Below are 20,589 nucleotides of genomic sequence, written 5' to 3' on the forward strand. Positions count from 1 at the left end.
CCCATCAGCTCTATCCCCATGGGCTCCAGCCCCAGTGATCCATCCCCATGGCTCCATCCCCATGGGCTCCATCCCCATCGATCCATCCCCATGGGCTCCATCCCCATCGATCCATCCCCATCAGCTCTATCCCCATGGCTCCATCCCCAATGATCCATCTCCATGGGCTCCATCCCTCCGTTATCCATCCCTCCCTCTGTTATCCATCCCTCATCCATCCCTCCATCCATTATCCATCCCTCCGTTATCCATCCCTCCATCCATCCCCATCCACCCCAGCCCCACAGGAGCACAGCACAGGGACTACAAACATCCTGGCCTTTATTAAGCTACCCAAGGTGGGGGGGCACAGCCAAGCCCCTGCTCTGAGAGCCCCCGCGCTCCCCTTTGCCCTGCGCACCGATCCTGCGCTGGGCTCAGCACCCCTGGGCTCCAAGCAAGCCCCAGGGAGCTCAAGGAGGAACCAAACCCAGTGCAAGGCACCCCCAGGCAAGGCTGGGAGCAGGGAGCGGTGCTCGGCCCAGCCCCGGAGCCCCTGAGTCCAACCAGCACCAAAGGGAGCGAGGCCTCAGCACCCCCCTAAGCTGTGCCCTGAACACCCCCCCCCCCCCCAACAACCCCGGAGCCCATTGTGGTGCTTTGCAAGCCAAGAAGCACAAACCCCACCTCAACACCGCTGCTTCGGGACCCCCAAAGGATGCGGCTCCCTTTGTGCAGCCCCATCCCCGCAGTGGGGCGGGGGGCAGCGCTGGACCAGCCCCATCACCCAAAGAAGGAAGCTCCGGACCCAGCTTGGACCCCCCCCCCCCCCCAAGAGGAGGAGCCAGGGGCCGCATCCTGCTCTTTAGTGCTGGGGCCTTGCTTTAGCCTAAGAAAAGCACCACGAGGCTCAGGAGGAGCAAAACCCTGGTTCCGGGGTCCCTTAAGGGATGGAGCTTGCAGGTTCCTGCTGCGCTGCAAGGCTGCATGCGGCAAAGGGATTGGGAATGAAGGAATCCACTGGGATTTGTGCTGGTTTGGGGGCTTTACCTGATCCCCAGGAGCATCCTGGTCCATGCTGGGAAGTCGCCAGGGGCACTCGGGGCCTTAGGGGCCACCCCCCCCCCCCCACCCCGGCTTCATGTAGCAGCTTCTGGCCTGGCCCATGGAGGAGATGGAGAAATGGAGTGGTTCGGTACTTGCATAGCTGCTGAGGCCATGGGGATGGAGGAGGCATCTCCTGGAGCATCTCCTTCCGGAGCATCTCCTTCTGGAGCATCTCCTGGAGCATCTCCTTCTGGAGCATCTCCTTCTGGAGCATCTCCTTCTGGATCACCTACTTCCAGAGCATCTCCTGGAGCATCTCCTTCCGGAGCATCTCCTTCCGGAGCATCTCCTGGAGCATCTCCTTCTGGAGCATCTCCTTCTGGACCATCTCCTTCCGGAGCATCTCCTTCTGGAGCATCTCCTTCTGGATCACCTCCTCCTGGACCACCTCCTTCTGGATCACACTGACCCGGATGAGGGAGCGACCCATTCCTTCATCTCCAAGCCCGGCGGTGGGGCGGGATGGGAGAGCCAGGCTGCCCGCGCTGCCATCCGGATGGAGATCTCCAAGGTCCCTTCGTGCAGGGAATGAGCTCTTCCAGCATCCATCCCGCAGCAGCACCAAGCCCTTCCCTTGGGGATGCGTCTGCCTCTGCCTGCCCCGGAGGGATGCGAGGAGATGGGGCAGGGGGGGACAACACCCGAGTTCTGCCCCCTCTTTATAGCAGCAGGGGTGTCAGAGCCAGCAGGGAACGGCTTCCAGCTCCTTCCTCCTCCATAAACCCCCCGTGGCAAGGGGGAAAACCCCATGGAAAACGGACAGAAAGAGGCGGCATCGGGCTCCTTCCGCGACGGCGCCGCCATCCCACAGGGATCTTCTCCCTTCCAGCGGCTCCACTGCGATTCCCTCCCGCTGGAAGCAAAGAGGTGGGAATGAGGAAGCAGGAGCGGAGTCTTCTTCACGTCTCGGTGCTCCTGCAGCTTGGGGAGGGGGGGAGAGCCAGGATGTGCTCCCTTTCCTTGCAGGAAGCATCCCTTTGCACTGAGCCCGCACGGAAGGGGGACGGGACACTGGGAAAGGATAATAAATAACGCTGCTTCCAAGCCAACACTATTCTATGGCGAGCTTTTAAAGAGCATCATCCTTTCCTTTTTGCTCTCTGCCGGGGGGAAGAGGAGCCAGATCCCAAAGGAATTCCGAGGGGGCTGGTGCTTTAAGCTCGTTTCTACATCGGAAAAAAAAAAACCAAACCCTAAGGATTAAAAGGGGAAAAGCCCTTGAAAATGAAGGGATCCACAGGAGGGGGAAGGAAAGGAAAGGGGAAAAGGGAAAGGGGAAAGGAAAAGAAGGGAAAGGAAAAGAAGGGAAAGGAAAAGAAGGGAAAGGAAAAGAAGGGAAAGGAAAAGAAGGGAAAGGAAAAGAAGGGAAAGGAAAAGAAGGGAAAGGAAAAGAAGGGAAAGGAAAAGAAGGGAAAGGAAAAGAAGGGAAAGGAAAAGAAGGGAAAGGAAAAGAAGGGAAAGGAAAGGACTTTCTGCTCCCCTGGCCCCAAGGGCTCCACCACTCTCAGCATCCCCTTTCCCAAGCTGCTTCGGGGGCTTGGAGCTCAAGTCCAGGCTTGAGGAGCTGGGATGAGGTTGGAGGGGGGGGGTTGTTCCAGGCCTGCCCAGCTCTGCCCCATCCCTGCCCATTGGGAAGCAGGGCAGAGCTCTCCTTGGCTCTCGGTTGGAGCCGCCTGCTCAGGCCCTGGCTGGAGGCTGGAGCCCCCCTTGGCTTTGGGGGCTTCCTTTGGGGTAGAGATTTGGTTGATGGTGCTGATGCCGCTGCGGCTGCTGCTGCTTCGGGTCCAAGCCTGGAGGTTGGGAGCCTTGGTTCAGACGCTGCACGTTCCAAGGGGGGGGGCACAGACAGGTTCATACCAGCCCGGGCCCCGCGCGGCCTCAGCCCAGCTCCTTCCACTGCTTGTAGAAGTCCAGCACGTTCCGGAGCTCCACGCTGGCGCCGGCGGCCGCCTGGATGGCAGCCTGCAAGCAGGGAACCCCGTTACCATGGCAACGGATGCACACACCCAGAGCCCCCGTTACCATGGCAACGGATGCACACACACGTGTGAGCACACAGAGACCCTGCTACTATGGCAACGGACGCACACACAGAGATCCCGTTACCATGGCAACAGATGCACAGAGACACTGTTACCATGGCAACGGATGTGCGCACGCACACCCCGTTACCATAGCAACGGATGCACACATACAGACACACACACAGAGGCCCCGTTACCATGGCAATGGATGCGCGGGCGCGCGCACACACACACGGTACCATGGCAACGGATGCACACACAGACCCTGTTACCATGGCAACGGATGCACACACACACACACACAGGCCCCGTTACCATGGCAATGGATGCACACATGCGTGCGCGCGCACACACACACACACAGACCCTGTTACCATGGCAACGGATGCACACACACACAGGCCCCGTTACCATGGCAATGGATGCATACATGCGTGCGCGCACACACACACACAGACCCTGTTACCATGGCAACGGATGCACACACATGCACGCACACGCACAGACCCCATTACCATGGCAACGATGCACACACCGACCCCGTTACCATGGCAACGGATGCAGGGGCAGCACGAGGGGAATGGCTTTTTCCTGCCCGAGGGGAGATGGAGATGGGATCTGAGGCAGTTGTGCCCTGCGAGGGGGCTGGGATGCTGGGATGGGATGAATGGAGACAGTTTGGATGCCCCATCCCAACCCCCAGCTGCTTGAGTGGAAAGGGTTGGAGTTGGAAGAGCTTTAAGCTCCCCCCGTCCCATCCCATCCCATTCCATCCCATCCCATCCCAGGCTGCTTGAGTGGAAGGGGTTGGAGCTCGAGGAGCTTTAAAGCTCCCCCCATCCCGTCCCATCCCATCCCATCCCAATCCATGCCTCCAGGACTCTTCTCTTGCCCTGCCAATCCAGCCCTTCCCAACGTGCTGATCCTGGCTCAAAGGCTTGATCCAAGGCGGAAGGACGGACCCTCATCCCCCATTGAACACCACGGACCTGCATGGGTGCTGAGAACACGCTGGGGTCCTCCAGCTGGAAGCCTGTGATGATGGTGACCATCCCCGTGCCGTCGTCCTCTCCATTCCCTTGGGATACCGTCAGCTGCTTGCAGCTGTCCAGGATTTTATAGAGATTCCTGAGGGAGAGATCCCAGAGGGAACACTCAGCTCCAGAGGGGCTCAAGCAGGATCGGTGCCTGTTGAGGGCCCTTCTGAACCCCTTAGCGCCGAGTGTTCGGTGCCATGTGAGAGACGAGCGCCCCAGGACCAGCCCTAGGGAACTGCCTCAGCACCGCCTCAGAGCTGCAGGATGGCTCCCAAAAAGCCCCTTTCCCACTGGGAATCGCGCTCTTACCAGGCATCTAAATCCTGCCTCTTCAGCTTGTGCCTCTCCAGGCTCTTCCCAGCATCCTTCTGGCAACGAATGTACCTGAGGAGAGACGAGAGGTCCTGAGCTCCTACGGACGTGAGCATCACCCGCAGCCCGACCTGCACTAAGGCTCTCCCAGTGCCGCAGGGGAAGGGGCTGCCCAGGGTTGCATCCTGACAAAGGGATGCTCCAAGTGCCTCGGGAGAACCAAACCTGGTCCTTTCCCACTTTTTCCCTCTTGTCAAGTGCATTCCTGAGGCCTGGCTCGCCCTCGGCTGCTCTGCTGCTTCCAGCCCAAATCCCCCCCCCCCCCCCAATTCCAAAAGCAAGGATCAAGCTTTTCCCATCCCGGTACCTGTTTCCCTTTTTAAACTCGGCCTCCAGGTAGCGGATGCTGTCCCGAGCTCCGGCATTCTCCTTCTTCAGGAAGTCCAAGCCATCGATCACTACCAGAAACCACAGAGAAACCAAAGCCACCTCCCTGCAAACTCACCCGGATGGGGCAGGAATTCCTCATCCCACTGCAGTGGCTGCCAGGGGAGGCAGATGGGAGATGCTGAACGGGGCTGCTCCCCATTTCCAGCTGCTCTCCCGTCCATCAAGGACCCCATACAGGAATGGGAAAGGCCACGGGGAGCACAAGTGGCAGGAAAAGGAAGGGATGATGGGAGAGCCCTTTACCTGTCCGAGGGATGATGATGATGAACCTCCCGCTGGTGGCCAAGTGCTTGATGAGAGCCAAGTGCTGGCAAAGGGCTTGGGTATCCGGGACCAGGTAAGGGGACATGGCTGAGTGGGCCTTGGGCTGCTGCAGGCTCCCCTCCAGCTGAGAAACTTCCAGCTGGGAACACACACACGGACAGAGCCGCTTTCCTTCTTGTTCATACTGAAGGGATGCACCCTGCAAAGGCCCAGCCCCCAGAGGAGTGGGGAGAAGGGGCCGATGGAGTGGGACGTGGGCAGGATTTGTGCATCTCAATAGGGCACGGGGCTGTCCGAGGCGGGGGACTGAGGCAGGGTTACAGGGCAAGGCCTGAGGTTCGGCTTGGAGAAGAGAAGGCTGAGAGTGGCCTCAAAGGGGGAAAGGGAAGGGGAGGTGCTGAGCTCCTGTCTCTGATGACCAGAGACAGGGCACGAGGGAGGCCACAGCAGCGGATAAAGGGATGCAGCTGGACCAGGACATTGGGAAAAGCTTCTTCTTCACCCTCGGTCACCGGCCCCAGCACCAAGGGCAAGGAGCGAGGCTGGAAGCAGGGGCTCTTCCTACCTGCAGCCGAAGCTGAGCCATGTCTCTCATGAGCCGGTTCCGCCGAGCCTCCTCCGCAGCCTGTCACCAAAGCAAACTTCCCCATCAGTCAGCAGGAAACACACAAGCTCCCACTGGGAAAGGGGCAAGAGGGGACAGCCTGAAGGAGGAAAACGTCCATCCCCTCCCCATAGCCCCACGTTACAACCCAAGAGGAACCTGCAGGGGGTTGTGCCAAGCGTAACCCAGGTTGGGCCTAATGCTAACACTAACCCCTAACCCTATCCCTAACCCTATCCCTAACCCTAATCCCTAACCCTAACCCTTAACTCTAACCCCTAACCCAGAAACTAACCCTGACCCCCAAGCCTAACCGCTAACCCTAACCCCTAATCCCTAACCCCTAACCCTAAACCCTAACCCCTAACCTTAACCCGTAACCCCTAACCTTAACCCGTAACCCCTAACACTAACTCCAAACCCTAACTCCGAATCCCTAACCCTAATCCCTAACCCCTAACCCCTAACAATAACCCCTAACCCTAACCAGTAAACCCAGACCCCTAACCCTGACCCCTAATCCCTAACCCCTAACCCTAACCATTAACACTAACCCCTAACCCTATCCCTAACCCCTAACCTCTAACCCTAACCACTAACCCCTTACCCAAACCCTAACCCCTAACACCAACCCCTAACCCTAACCCCTAAACCCAACCCCTAACCTCTAACCCTAACCCCTAACCACAACCCCTAACACTAACCCCTAACCCCAACCCCTAACCTCTAACCCTAACACCTAATCCCTAACCCCTAACACTAACCCCTAACCTCAACCCCTAACACTAACCCTAACCCCTACCCCTAACACTAACCCCTAATCCCTAACCCCTACCTCTAACACTAACCCCTAACCCTAACCCCTAACACTAACCCTAACCCCAACCCCTAACACTAACCCCTAACCTCAACCCCTAACACTAACCCTAACCCCTACCCCTACCCCTAACCCCAACCCCTAACACTAACCTTAACCCCAACCCCTAACACTAACCCCTAACCCCAACCCCTACACTAACCCCTAACTCCAACCCCCAACACTAACCCTAACCCCAACCCCTAACCCCAACCCCAACCCCTAATCCCCCCCCGCTAACTCACCATGTGGAACTGGGCCTGGGCCTGGTGCAGGAGGTTATCCTGCTCGGCCTGGGCGATGCTGATGAAGATGCCAAGCTCGGGGTTGAACTGCAGGATGCTGCCTTGCAGCTGGGTGATGAAGTGCCCGAAGCTCCGAATGCAGCAGAGGCGGACGATGCACTGCAAAGAGGCACACGGGGCCGTAAAGGGATGCTCGAGGGTGATGGGCTCTATCGGGGGGGGGGGGTTAGGAATGAAGGAGATCTTCACCTCCAACACAGGCCCCTGGTCAGGATGGAGCCCAACTCACCTCCTCGAGGGGGGTAAAGATGGGCCTGTCCTGCTCGAAGTTAAACCTCTTGTGCGCGCTCCTCAGAGGAGGAAGATTCCGGAGGGCAACGTCTTCTGGCAGCAGCAAGTTGGCTTTTAGGTCTGGGAGCTCAGCACCGTTCAGGATGTCCTTGACTTCATTGCACAGGGCCAGGCCTGGAGAGGATGGAGGGGAAGAAGAGCAACGGGAGGGTGCTCTGGCCCATCTGCTCCAACAGACAAGCATCCCCATCGCAACTCTTGCTCCTCATGGACCACGGCCACCTTTAGGCTGAGGCACAGGGCACCAGCACCTGGAGCTTCCAATGATGGCCAGGGCAAAACCAACCCCTCGATGGTTAATTCTTAACGGGGTGGCCACAGAAAGGCCTCACACACAGCGGGGAGTGAGTGTTCCAGTGTCTTGGGAGCTGTAGAGGATGCCTCACCAGAGCTCAAACCTAACCGCAATGGTGTTTAACCCAACACCCATTGGATGCTGCTTCCTGCTGTGCCCAGCAGCCAAATCCCTGGCAAATCCCTCCCCATCCACGGCATTCCCGGATGCCTACAATGCACCATTCCCTCGCCAGTACCTGATTCCTGCAGGTCTGCAGCAGAAGGCAGGAGGTTCAGGAGCACGGAGAGCCTGTTCCACAGGCTCTGGGAGCTCTGCAGGAGCACAACCCAACACAAAGGTTAAGAGGGATGGATCCAGGGATGGATCCAACCCCCTTGGGGTCCCTTTTTCCCAGGTCTCAGAATGGGAGGAAGGAGAAATTTCACTCCACTTCTTAAAGCAAGAGGAAAACCATTCAGCTGAGGGGTATTTAACATCCCCCATCCTGTCCAGGTCTGGGACAGCAGCTTTAGTGTGCCCTCAGCACCCCAGCCCAGAGACACAGAGCACCCAGCACAGCTTTAGTGTGCCCTCAGCATCCCAGCCCAGAGACACAGAGCACCCAGCACAGCTTTAGTGTGCCCTCAGCATCCCAGCCTAGAGACACAGAGCACCCAGCACAGCTTTAGTGTGCCCTCAGCATCCCAGCCCACAGACACAGAGCACCCAGCACAGCTTTAGAGTGCCCTCAGCATCCCAGCCCACAGACACAGAGCACCCAGCACAGCTTTAGTGTGCCCTCAGCATCCCAGCCCACAGACACGGAGCACCCAGAGCCTTGGGGCTGAGCACCCAGCACAGCTCCCACCTGAGCACACATGAGGATGAGGTCCGTGTTAGTCCTCAGCCAGTCCAGGAAGACCTTGACCGTGAGCAGCAGCCCTTCGTTGCTCATGATCTGCAGCTTCTCCTGAAGGGAACGCTCATTCCTGCAGGATTTGTTGCTCGAGAGGCTCTCCTCGGAGTCAGAGCCATCGTCTGGAAAACAGAGGGAAAAGCAGGAATGAAAGCCTTGCAGAAGCCAAGCATCGTCTACCGCAGGGACCAGAGCCTGTCCAGGTCAATGGGCATCAACTTTGGAGCTGTGCAAGAGGAGATGAGGGCTTTGAAACCCTCCATATCCTGAGGATCTTGCTGGGAATTCCATGATCCTAAAGGTCTTTTCCTGGTTGATTCCAGGAGTGACCTGAGCACATAAGGAAGCAGCAAGGGAGGGGATGGAGGGCCATGGTTTGCTATCAGCACCCCTTCAGAACCAAGAGGGAGGAAGGCATTTACCCACAAACCAGCCCTGATAGAGAGGGAAGATCGGGACCTTGCGAGCTTCATGTCCTGAAGAGCTTCCTGCAGTGCCCAGCACCAGGAGCACTTGGAAGTGGCTCCTGACAGAGATATCCCATAGGGAAAAAGGAAGCGAATCCTTAAAACCTGCTGGCATCCTCCTCTGGATGAGCGGAGCCGCTCAGCATCCAGCCTCAGCAATGGCTGCAGGCACTTTGCTCAGCGCTCATATCCCCGGATGCCCATGGGGAAGGGTAAAGCTCATCAGGAAACACCCAACCCAAGCCCTGCCCCGTCCCTGGCTCCTCCAAACGTGCCCGATGGAGAACGTGTCCTAGGGAAAAGGGCTCGGATCCCCAAACGGCCCCAAAACCGCAACCACCAAACACATGGGATGAGGAGGCTGCTCCTTACCTTGCTCTGCCAAGCTGCACTTCTCCAGCTCTCCATTGACACAGGGCTTGTTTTCCATCCCATCCTTCAAGAGGGGGGGGTCAGGGCTGGGTTTCAGAAGGATGTTGCTGAAGGTGGGAGCCAGGCGGAAGCAGCGTTTGGTCTGGAACAGTTGGGTGGACATGGCCTGCAGGTTCCTGGCGATGCTGCTCTCGCTCGTGCTCAGCGAAGCCGGCCCATTGAGGCCTGGCTCCGGAGCCTCAGCTTTGCAGATGCCGGAGCCCTTGGAGTCCCCAAGCCCGGTGCCATCCACGCAGTTCTTTAAGGCCTCTTTGGGCTCGTTTTTGCCTTGGCCGCTTCCCTCGTCGCCCGCCTCCTCGTCCATCTCCTCCAGGTCGGAGCGAGATTCCTGGCTGTTCATCTCCGAATCCGTCTCCACATCGAAAGCAGCTTCGGCTTCCTCCTCATCGCTCTTGTCCGAGCCGCTTTCGGAGCCATCGCTGCCCTTTCCAGAGCCCTGGCTGGAGGCTGACTCGAAGCCCTCGCTCAGGTCGCTCTCATCCAGCTGCTGGGGGTGCCGCCGGCGCCGCAGGCACGACAGGCGCGAGTACTTCTTGCTCTTCTTGCGGTCGCTCTTCCTTTGCTCCTCCTTGGGTTGATGATTCCCTAAGGCCCCTTCAGTTTCCTTCTCGAGCAACGGCTCCCGGGGCTCCTGGTCATCTGCAGGCAGTGGAAAACGAGAGCAGGAGCCGGGTTGGAAGGGAGCTTCAAGCCCACCTAAAGCCACGAGCCTTCCGTTTAGGGCAGGGATGCTCCAAGCCCCGTCCGACCTGGCCTTGAGCACTGCCAGGGATGGGGTTCGCTGAGCAAGCCCCGAAGCTGCCAGGAGATGGAGGGAAGCAAAGGGAAGAGCCTGCAGGAGCCCCCCCCTCCCCGGTTACCTGCGCTGTCGCTCTGAAAGGCTGGCACTGGATTTTCCCCTTCTTCCAGCTCTGCCTGCAGGCGGATGTTGACGTGGTTGAGGAGGTGAGAGAAGAGGGCCAGGGTGAAGGCGATGGCTGCGCTGTACTGCTTGGAACCTGCAAGGGGACAGCAGGAGGAGGTGGTGCTGGAGCCCGTGCCCGAGGCCAAACCAAGCCTGGCAGCATCCGAAGAGAGCAGTGAAGAGCCGCGGTTACCTGCCCTCTTGAGGCTGTGGACGCTCATGAGGCAGATGATCACCATGCGGAAGATGAGCAGGTCGGGAAGGAAGGAGTAGCCGCTCTCGTACTCTTCCTCCTCTTCGCTGCTGGAGCTCAGGTGAGGAGGAGAGGGCAGGTAGAACAAGCACAGGTTGAAATCCTCCAGCACAGACTGGCACAGAGCCGTCAGCTCCGAATCCAGGGAGCTTCGAGAGGCAGGAAGAAAGCAGGATGAGCATTCCCGAAGCTGACCCAGACCTGGCACTGGGGCCATCCTCCAGCACCAGACCCCCCCGTCTTTAACATGCAGCCCTGGAAGAATATTCCCAATCGTCTGCAGGATCCAGTGTAAGAGCCTCTGGGAGCCTCCTCCTTCCAAACTAAACCTGGCTGCAAAACACCCTTTGGAAAGGATGGGAGCTGGAGAACTTGAAGCCATTCCCAGTTTTCTTTGGCACTAAATGAGTGGGGAGCAGCTATTTAAAGGAGCAGTGAGGTTCTGCTCTGGTGGTAGGCAATAGCTGAAAGCCAGTCCCATACCGGGCTGCGCTGGCACAGCAGCAGGTCGAGGGAAAGGATTATCCCTGCTTTGGGCACTCTCTGGAACAGCAGAGCCAGTTTGGGGTCCCCAGTGCCTAAAACCCCCAGTAAAGACAGGGGCAAACCGGACCCAGGCCTAGGAGAAGGCTGTCAAGGGGAAGAGAGAAGATGATGTGGAAGAGGCAAAGAGAAGCAAGCAGCCTCATCCGACTTCACATCGCAGCTCCCTCCCCATTGGGACCCCTCGAAGGTCCCTTCCAACCTCAGCTCTTCCAGCACCACTTTCACTGCAGCCTGTGCTCGAGGCCCTTCAAACAACTGCTCGGTTTCAAGCAGGATGAGGTCAATCCCCAGGCACCCCAAAATACTCCAGCAGAGACAGAGAATCCAAGGCAAAAGAGGGCTCAGGGCCGGGACAAAGCTTCCCATTGACTGCAGCAGGAAGAGGTTGGTTTGCTTCTGGGGTTACAGCTTCACAAGAGGCCTGCACACGGACAGACAGGGCCTCTTTGCTGTCCTAACCCAGCACTTGGCAGCAGGAAGCATGTGATGGACAAGGCCGTAAGCATCACCTTACCTGCTCTTGGGCTGCAAAAGGCTCTGCAGGTACATGAAGCTCACCAGCAGCCTCTTAATGTCTTTGCCTCTAAAAAGACGGAGAAGAAAACAGCGTAAAGCAGCAAACGGACCAGAGCTTTGGTTACAGGAACCTCAGGTCTCAATTCAAAACCCCATCCGGCTCCGGGTAATGGGTTAAAACTGAAACAGGGGAAGTTTAGATTGGATCTAAGGAGGAAATTCTTTCCTGTGAGGGTGCTGAGGCACTGGAATGGGTTGCCCAGGGAGGTTGTGAGTGCTCCATCCCTGGCAGTGTTCAAGGCCAGGTTGGATGAAGCCTTGGGTGGGATGGTTTAGTGTGAGGTGTCCCTGTCCATGGCAGGGGGGTTGGAACTAGATGATCTTGAGGTCCTTTCCAACCCGAACCATTCTATGATTCTATGATTCTATTCTATGATAGCGGAGGAAAAAGACCCTTCAGACCCTTCAAACTGCCCCCGATGCACCTCAACCCTCAGGAACAGCCACCAGCCCCAGAGAGAAAACGCCTCCTTCCACCCTTTACAATGAGCCAGCCTTTACCTTTCCTCCTGCCATTAGGAGCGGAGAGCTCAGGAATGGGCTCCAGCCTCCAAGCAGCCCCCCCCCTGCACAAAGCCCCCGCTCCCAACCCCTGAGGATGCCTCTGGTGCTGCTGCCAACCTTTTCCTTGCCCCCCCCCCCGCCTCCCCTCACCTCTTCTTGCTTGGAGACAGCCTCCTGCTCTCGCACTTCCTCAGCTGCTGGTACATCTTGGCTGCTTTGTCATAGAGCCGCTTCAGGTTTCCATAGGCGCCTTCGAAGGACACTTCCGACTGGATGCTGAGCCAGCCAAAGAGAACAGAGCCCACGTTTTACCTTACCCCCATTTTTTTTGGGGGGGGGGGGGTTGTATTAAAGCCATAAAGCACAAAGGGAGCTCCTCAGTGCTTTGCTTTGAGCCTGCTGGGCTCTTGACATCCCCTGAAACTCATGGATCAAAGAGGATCCCAAAGGGCAAAGGAAAGGAGGTGGCCCCAAGACCCTGATTCCCTGCCCAGGACACTCACCAGCGTAAGTAACAATAGGTGGCTTCCACGTTGTAGTATTTGCTCCCTGCCAGCGTCCCCAGCTGGTTAAAGGGCATGCCTGTCACGACAGAGGGGCAATGGCACGACGCGAGCCCGGAAAGCAGATCCTTTCCCTCTCCCTACATCGCTACCCAGGAGGCACAACCAGTAAAGGTCTGGACCACTCCAGCCTTTGGCCGCACTCCTGGTCTGTAGTGCTTTTAGATGCTTCCCCCGCGCTCTAGATGAGGAAGCAGAGCAAACAATGCCATCTCCTCCCGTGTAGCAGTCATACCATGGCCTTGCCTCCTCTGCATCACCTTAGCAGCATCTCCGGGCTCTGCTCCAGCTCCCTGTGGCACTCAGGGCTCAGCAGATGAGTTAAGCTCATGGAGGCTTCACCCATTGCTGAGGAACTCCTCCTCTTTGGGGTGCCAGCAAGGAAACGGGGCTGAAGCAGAGCTTAAAGCCACCCCTCCCTCTCTCAGCAGCAGCACAGAACCCTGCCCTGGGCCCCATCCTGACGTGGTGCTCGCGGCGAGGCGATGGGGACAGCTACAGCCTCCCTCACTCACCGATTTGGGGGGCCACAGAAAGGGCCTGGTAGTAAAACCTCTCAGCCAGCAGCTCCGTATCCACGCCGGCCAGTTCGTTCTGGTAGCGAGCTGCAAGGAGAGCATCCCCCAAGCATCAACCCCCAAGCATCAACCCCCAAGCAGAGGGCAAGAGCCCACGGCAGAGGGGTTGGACCGGGATGAGCGCAAGGTCCTTCCCAACCCAAAGCATTTCCATGGCTCTATGGAAGGCTTTTGTGTTCACTGCCCATCACACTTGAAGGGGACAGCCCTCAACGCCTGGGACAGCCCCTAGGCAAAGGGACGAAGCTCTTCTCCTCCATGTGCCGATCAATGCATCCCTGGAACACCCCCATTTTCCAGGGGCTCAGACTATGTCCTATTACAGAGAGTGGGGAAACTCCATCAAGCCAGCTGAGTTAACAGCCCAGCTGGGACTTCAGCTCCTTTGGACACCCGAGGGGAAAGCACACTGAAGAGATGAGCCCATCCCTCTCCCACCACTCATTCTCCCTACCCCCATCAGCCACTTCCTTGTGACAAAGCCATTTCCATGCCCAAGGAGAATGGCAAAGAGCTCCCAAAGCTGTGGATGCTTCAAAGAGCTGGTTCTGGATGGATGGGCACCATCCTTTCCCTGTAGACATCACCCCAAACGATGCTGCTGCTCTCACCCAGGTCTCCCAGATACACCAGGCACCTGTGACATGCCATCTGGGCCCATTCCATCTCCTTCTCCGATGCAGACACGGGTTTCTTGCAGCCTGCAGGAAGGAATCACACACACCATGGGGTAGAGGCTACCGGGGAGTCCCTGCTCACTGGTGGCAAAGCAGGGAGGACAGGAGGGGAGCACAGAGAGCAGGGGCATCAAGAGGAGGAGCAGCTCCCATAGGAGCCAGGCTGAGAGAGCTGGGCTGGGCCCTAAAGGGGAGCCTTAGAGCAGCTCCAGTGCCTAAAGGGGCTCCAGGGAAGCTGGAGAGGGGCTTGGGATGCAGGGATGCAGGGACAGGCCAAGGGGAATGGCTTTAACCTGCCACAGGGGGATGGAGATGGGATCTTAGGCAGAAGCTCTTCCCTGGGAGGGTTTTGGGACATGGGGATGGGTTGAATGGAGAAGGTTTGGATGCTCCATCCCTGGCAGTGTCCAAGGCCAGGCTGGATGGGGCTTGGAGCATCCTGCTCTAGTGGAAGGGGTCCCTGCCCATGGCAGCAGTTGGAACTGGAGGAGCTTTAAGCATCCTTCAACCCAACCCATTCTGTGATCCTCTGCTTCCACCCCCCCCCCCAATGGTCCATTTCTGAGCTTTAATGAAGCTTTCCAAACCTCTCTGTCCCCGCCAGGGATCCAGTGCCCAAGCACTGACCTATGAGAGGGTCCGTTACGTGCGTCCAGTCGATGCAGCACTGCAGCTCCAGCTGATAGTGAGACTGGATGTAGAGGAGAAGGTGCTGGTAGAACCCTATCCCCGCGACTAAGTGAGTCCTATAGGCACACTCCAGGGTGCTACGGCTGTGAATGTGCTGCAGGGAGGGAAGAGGAGGCTCTGTTAGTCCAGGGAAGGTTTCAGACCGGCCTGCCCTGAGGAGGAAGCAGGACAGGAGGCAGCTCAGCTGTAGCTCTGCACCTCCTCTTCCTCACTAATGCTCGATTGACCAAGAGGCAACATCAAGGAGGAGAAACTCTTGCACCAAGAGGCGATTCGACCCAAGGTGGCTGCTGAGAGCACTTGAAACACCTTCAGAGCGGGGCAGGAGAGGGCTCGTGGCATTGGAACGGGTGGCAATACTGTGCCTCTGGAGACCGTCATTCCATAGGGAGAAGGGAAGACACCCGTTGCCCAGGCAGAGCCCCGGATACCTGCCTTCTTGTTGGTTTTAATGAGCTGGATGACTTCGTAGTAAACCTTCCTCCAGAGCAGCTCCTCCGCCTTCCTTCCATAATCCACTGGGTGCAAGAACATCAGCTTCACACACAGCTCCCGCAGCCTGCCACAGAGCAGAGCACTCCCCTCAGCCTCCACTCACTTGATAAAAGCACGGAATAGGAAAAGCAGGGCTCATCCCATGGGATAACGGCGCAGTTTGTGCCCCCCCCCCGACCAACGAGAGCAGCTGGAAGCGCTCCGCACCCCAACGCTCCCCTGGGGTCAGTGGCCAGCAGCGGCTTCCTGTGCAACTCCACCTTCCAGCTGCTGCTCCATAGGGATTTTCCGCAGGGAAACAAGCAAAAGCAAGGCCTCGGCTCAACTTACTTGTTCCTCAAGCTGATGTTCTCTGGCTTGAACACCTCCTGATACGCTGCCTTGTTGCCAAGGATGAGATCCAGGCGATGAACGGCCTCCACCACCGCTCTGCAAGGGGACACAGGAGGAAGAGCTTCAGGCCAGCGCCCATTCCCAACCATCTCCAGATGGGAATTTAGGAGCTTCCCCCCCCCCCCCCCCGAAAGCAGCTCAAATCAGACCAAGCAACCCCAAAACCAGGGCCAAAACCTGACACCGGCTTTCCCCAGCTCCTGGCTCCAGGTCTTCCTCTTCCAGAAGCTTCCTCCAGAGGAGGAATCCCATGCAAAGGTCTGGGACCAACCTCAGCATCCCCTCCTGCTCACCAGCATCCTCCTCACGTGGCTGAAGGCCCCTTGCAACCTCTGGCAACGCCACCGGCAAGGGAAGCAGGGCAGGAAAACGCTTTGGGATTACAGGGAACGAGTGCTCCATGTCCTGCCGCTGTATCCCTCACCATGCAGTGGGATGAAGCTCGTGGCTCCCAGGGAACCAGTTTGCTCCCTATGCAGAAGGGTGACCAGGAAGGGGAAGTGCTGATTCATCCCATTCCCAGAAGGAATATTGGGAAAACTGCTCTTCTCTTCCCAAAAGAGGCATCTTCATCTGGCACTGCTCACTGTGCCCACTTCACCTCGAGCTGGGAAGTGATTCCAAAGCCAACACCTGCATCCCAGGACACGGCTGGGATGTCAAAGCCCTGTGGCCAAAGCCTCCCAGGGTCTATCCCAACAGGATACTGGGGATGCTTCCCCTTCCCCTTGGCTTGGAACACGAGCTTGCTTCCAGCCAGGAAGTGCAGCCCAAAGGCACTGGCTCCTTCTGCTCCCTTTTAGGAGTTGTCCAAGAAAACAGAGGGATGGGGGGCTGGAAAAGGGGAAGGTTCCTCCTTGAGGATGTGGGTTGCTGAGCTGGGAAAGCAGATCCCACGGTAGAACAAGCTCCGGAAGAGGTAGGGATAAAGAAGGACCTGAGGGTCCTGTGCCCACAGCCAGGAGGAAAAGGGAAGCAGGGAGGAATCAACCTCCCCATAGCGGTAGGAAGCATCAAGAGGCTTGAAACGCAATGGACCATCAATGCTTTGGGTATCCTTTGGGATCATGGGCTGGATCCCAGCTGGCTGTTAAAGAGACCAGACTTGGAGCCGGTTGGACCCTTCCAGGCAGGACAAGAGCATCCCAGAGGAGGAGGCTGAGGTGCCAGGCTATTAAAAGCAGCAAGAGGAGCACATCATGGAAATGGTCCAACATGGAGGCCTCTTCAGCCACGCAAGCCCTGGGCCTCCTCCTTCTGAGCCATTCGTTTGATGGGGATGCAGGAGGGAGGCTTTGGCCTCGATTCCTTGGTTGGATTCACCCCAAAGAGCCCCAGGCTCTGAGGACCAAGCGCCGCGGTGCTCCGGCACGGGGCAGCACACAAATGAGGCTGGAAGCCAGGAAGAGGAGCCCTGGGAGAGAACAAACCCGCTTCCCTATGCGGAAAGATGCACCAGGATCAGCCGGTCGCTGTGGTCCCAAGGGAAACGTGGGGCTCGGCATTCCAAGAAGGCTCCAATGGCAAAGAGCATCCCCCAACCGTCATCTCCAAAAGGATGCTCCAATGGGAAAGAGACCGTGGCGCGCAGAGCTCAGCTCCTCACACACGGACACCACGGAGCAATTCGCCTCATTGAACTTCCAAGTGTCAGGAATGCGCTCGGGCCAAAGCCCATCCTGGCAACCAGCGGCTGCCAAAGCTCCTCTGCTCTTTGCCCTTCAGGATCCTGCCACATTCCTCAAGAGGGGAAGAGGAAAGCCTGGCGCTGCTTCGGAGGAGGGCCGGGAGACGCAAGGATGCGCCCAATGGCACCGACAGGGCAAGAAAGGGGAGCCTGATCCCAAGCCCATCTCCTGCCTTCCTCAGATTCCTGCTCTTCCATCCCAGAGTCCCCCCCCGAACAGGGGGATGTGAGGCTCTGAAAGGCCTTTTCCAACCTGGTGGATTCGGGGAGGACTGAGGGAGACTGGAGAGGACTCCTCAGCCTTTCCCCCTGCATCCCCATCCCCACTCCTGCATCCCCATCCCCACTCCTGCATCCCCATCCCCTCTGCTGCATCCCCATCCCCACTCCTGCATCCCCATCCCCACTCCTGCATCCCCATTCCCTTTCCTGCATCCCCATCCCCACTCCTGCATCCCCATCCCCTCTCCTGCATCCCCATCCCCTCTCCTGCATCCCCATCCCCTCTCCTGCATCCCCATCCCCACTCCTGCATCCCCATTCCCTTTCCTGCATCCCCATCCCCACTCCTGCATCCCCATCCCCTCTCCTGCATCCCCATCCCCTCTCCTGCATCCCCATCCCCTCTGCTGCATCCCCATCCCCTCTCCTGCATCCCCATCCCCTCTCCTGTATCCCCATCCCCTCTCCTGCATCCCCATCCCCTCTCCTGCATCCCCATCCCCTCTCCTGCATCCCCATTCCCTTTCCTGCATCCCCATCCCCTCTCCTGCATCCCCATCCCCTCTCCTGCATCCCCATTCCCTTTCCTGCATCCCCATCCCCTCCCCCTCATCCCCATCCCCTCTCCTGGACCCCCCCTTCCCCCTCTTCCCCCCCCCCCCCCCCCCCCTCCCGGTTCCCCTCCCGGGCCCCTCCCGCAGTCTCCTCACCGGTACAGCCTCTTGGTGTGCAGCACCTTGGCCTCGGGCTCGCCGCTCTCCCCGGCCCCCCCGCCCTGGCTCATGGCTCCGGTACAAGGCGAGGCCCGGCCCCGGCCCCGGCCCCGCTCCTCGCTCCCCTCAGCACCGGCCCCGCCGCCTCCGCCGCCGCCCCCGGCCCCGCTCGGCCGCCATGGCTGCCCCCTGCCCCGGGGCCGCTCTCGCGAGAGCCGGCGAGACCTAGCAGCAGCGGCGGCGGCGGCGTCATCTCGCGAGAGTTCAACCTCTCGCCGTGCCAGTACTTAGTGCTGGCAAACATAGCGGCTGCGCGGCGTCATCTCGCGAGAGTTCAACCTCTCGCCGTGCCAGTACTTAGTGCTGGCAAACATGGCGGCCGCGCGGCGTCAACCCATGCTTAACGTGGGGCTCGCCATGGCCGCCCCTCAACGTGGGGCCGGCGTTGGATGGACGGGACCGGCTTTGGGATTCCCTGCTCATCCCTTGGGATTCCCTGCTCATCCCTCGGGATTCCTCCATGCGCGGGGCCGAGGTGCTGCCCTGGGGCTCCCTTTGGAGCTTGCCCCCCGCTTTGGGCACAGCCGCAGGGGCCCCGTGTGGCTGCGGCTCCAGCCCGTCCCGTCCCGTCCCCTCCCTCAAGCCTTTGGCTTCTCCTTCTCTTCCAGGCACCGATCCCTTGGGAAGGGAGCAGGGCCGAGGCTCGGCCCCTTCCAGCCCGGCCCCACCTCGCCCGGTCCAACCGGTTTGAAGGGCAGGAAGAGCCGTGGGGAAGGGTTCCCCATGGCCCCGCTCCGCAGCCCAAGTGAGTCCCGCAGCGCGGAGCCGGCGCATTCCCGGCGGTGGGAATGGGGTTGGGAACCGGGAAGGGAATGGGGGACCCCAAGCTCCGCTCCCGCATTGCCAAGGCTCTTCCCATAGGGAATAGGAGCGAGGTTTCCATTGCGGGAGGCTCCGTAGCACAGGGAATTGGGGGGGGGGGGATGGCTCCTGAAGGGGAGCAGCCCCAGTGCCAGAGGGGCTTTGGGGTGCAGGGATGGAGGAGCAGGACCCCCCCCCATCCCCATCCCCGCTGCTTTGTGCCCAGGGTGAAGAGGAAGGAACCGGAGCCGCATCCCCCCCCCCCCAACCAAGCCCCATGCCCGCTGCCGACCCCATCCTGCCCCCGGAGGAGCTGGCGCTGATGGAGCTGGCCCCGGTCCCCCCCTTGGCCAAGGCACCGGAGGACCCCGAAGCCACCCTGCCCTGGGTGCGCTGCCCGGGCAAGGGCCGGGCGAGCCCGGATGGGAGCCGCGGTGGCCCGGAGGAGGCCGGCGCTGGCCCCGACGGAGCCCCCGTGGTGGTGGTGCCCATAGACCCGCATTGCATCGAGCGGAGCCCCGGCCAGGGCAAGAAGCAGCGGGACGAAGGCAAAGGGGGGGACGGGCCCCGTAGCCACCACCCGCTCCTCCTCCTCCCTATGGGTCCTTCGCGCTCCAGAGACCCATTGGGGTTGGAGGGGCGAGCGGCCAAGCCCCGTGGGGCAGGAACCGGGTGCCCGTGGGCTAAGGACTGCGGCGGGGGCCACCTCAAAGCCGTAGCCTCGGTGCTGGGGGCTCTGTTGCTGTGCCCCTGCTTGCTCTATGGGGCTTACGTCTTCCTGCCCTTCGACGCCCCGCTGCTGCCCACCATCAGCACCCGCCTCGTGTACACCCTGCGCTGCGCCGCCTTCGCCACCGTCCCCATTGTGTTGGGTGAGCAGCGAGGGGTGCAAAGCATCCCCCCCCCCCCCTCCCCAATCCCCAGCGCCCCATTTCCACCCTTTGGTCCCCATAGGGATGCTCGTCAGCGGCATCTCTCGCCTGTGCTCCTGGGCGCTGGAGCCCTGCGGGGAGCTGCGCCGGGAGGTGGAGATCCACAGCACCTTCGTGGTCCAATCCGGCCACCTCTTTGTCCTCTACTTCTTCAACGTGGCCGTGTTGGCCACCTACCTCCCGCAGGAGCTCCTCAAGCTCATCCCGCTGCTCACGGGGCTCTTTGCCATCTCCAGGTAAGCAGGAATGAGGTAGGAAGGGGGGTTGGATCCATGCCTTATCCCGCTTTTCCATGCTCCCTCTGTTCCTGGTTCCAGGTTGCTGTATTGGTTGGCCTATGCCATCGGGCGCTCCTTCCGGGTCTTTGGCTTCAGCTTGAGCTTCCTGCCCCTCCTGGCCATGCTCCTTTGGAATCTCTACAGCATGGTGGTGCTGGAGCCGGAAAACCTCCTGGCTGTGGCAGAGGCAAAGCCCCAGGAGCAGCCCAAGAACACCGGAGCCAAACTCCGGTACTGGGGATAAGGACCCCCTCCAACCAGGAGGGATGCAGGGAGATGCGGTCCCCATTGCTCTGCCCTAGGAAGGGGCAGCCCCATTGCCCAATAAAACCCTTTGCCGAGTGCTTCCATGCTTGGGTTGGGAAGGGTTGGGATGGATCCCATAAGGAATTGTGG

The 20,589-nt window shown here is 59.3% G+C and overlaps 2 protein-coding genes across 4 annotated transcripts; one reads left to right on the plus strand and one right to left on the minus strand.

Annotated features, from left to right (window-relative positions):
• Positions 1–304: 304 nt before the first annotated feature.
• SMG5 (SMG5 nonsense mediated mRNA decay factor) lies at positions 305–18,229 on the minus strand. Of its 3 annotated transcripts, none has more exons than XM_065660044.1 (23): positions 18,120–18,228; positions 15,438–15,536; positions 15,048–15,171; positions 14,550–14,706; positions 13,857–13,946; positions 13,183–13,272; positions 12,608–12,686; positions 12,255–12,380; positions 11,539–11,607; positions 10,419–10,627; positions 10,182–10,319; positions 9,262–9,960; positions 8,375–8,544; positions 7,763–7,838; positions 7,168–7,343; positions 6,879–7,037; positions 5,739–5,798; positions 5,153–5,312; positions 4,827–4,917; positions 4,457–4,531; positions 4,100–4,238; positions 2,944–3,048; positions 305–1,939 (listed from the first exon to the last, which is right to left on the minus strand). In XM_065660044.1, exons 1-22 carry the CDS (start codon positions 18,191–18,193, stop codon positions 2,965–2,967), a joined length of 3,144 nt encoding a protein of 1,047 aa, XP_065516116.1. In that variant the 5' UTR covers positions 18,194–18,228; the 3' UTR covers positions 305–1,939; positions 2,944–2,964. The 3 variants fall into 3 exon arrangements, with proteins under 3 accessions (XP_065516116.1, XP_065516117.1, XP_065516118.1); XM_065660045.1 differs by lacking the exon at positions 305–1,939 and adding an exon at positions 1,997–2,876; XM_065660046.1 differs by lacking the exons at positions 305–1,939; positions 2,944–3,048; positions 4,100–4,238 and having other exon boundaries at positions 4,453–4,531; positions 5,739–5,814; positions 18,120–18,229.
• Positions 18,230–18,838: 609 nt separating this feature from the next.
• On the plus strand, positions 18,839–20,537 carry TMEM79 (transmembrane protein 79). The gene is made up of 4 exons (XM_065660054.1): positions 18,839–18,927; positions 19,210–19,855; positions 19,938–20,151; positions 20,233–20,537. The coding sequence occupies exons 2-4, from the start codon at positions 19,261–19,263 to the stop codon at positions 20,435–20,437; spliced, it is 1,014 nt and encodes a 337-aa protein (XP_065516126.1). The 5' UTR covers positions 18,839–18,927; positions 19,210–19,260; the 3' UTR covers positions 20,438–20,537.
• The last annotated feature ends 52 nt before the right edge of the window (positions 20,538–20,589 follow it).

Source organism: Lathamus discolor, chromosome 24, assembly GCF_037157495.1.
Source record: "Lathamus discolor isolate bLatDis1 chromosome 24, bLatDis1.hap1, whole genome shotgun sequence".
NCBI lineage: Eukaryota > Metazoa > Chordata > Aves > Psittaciformes > Psittacidae > Lathamus > Lathamus discolor.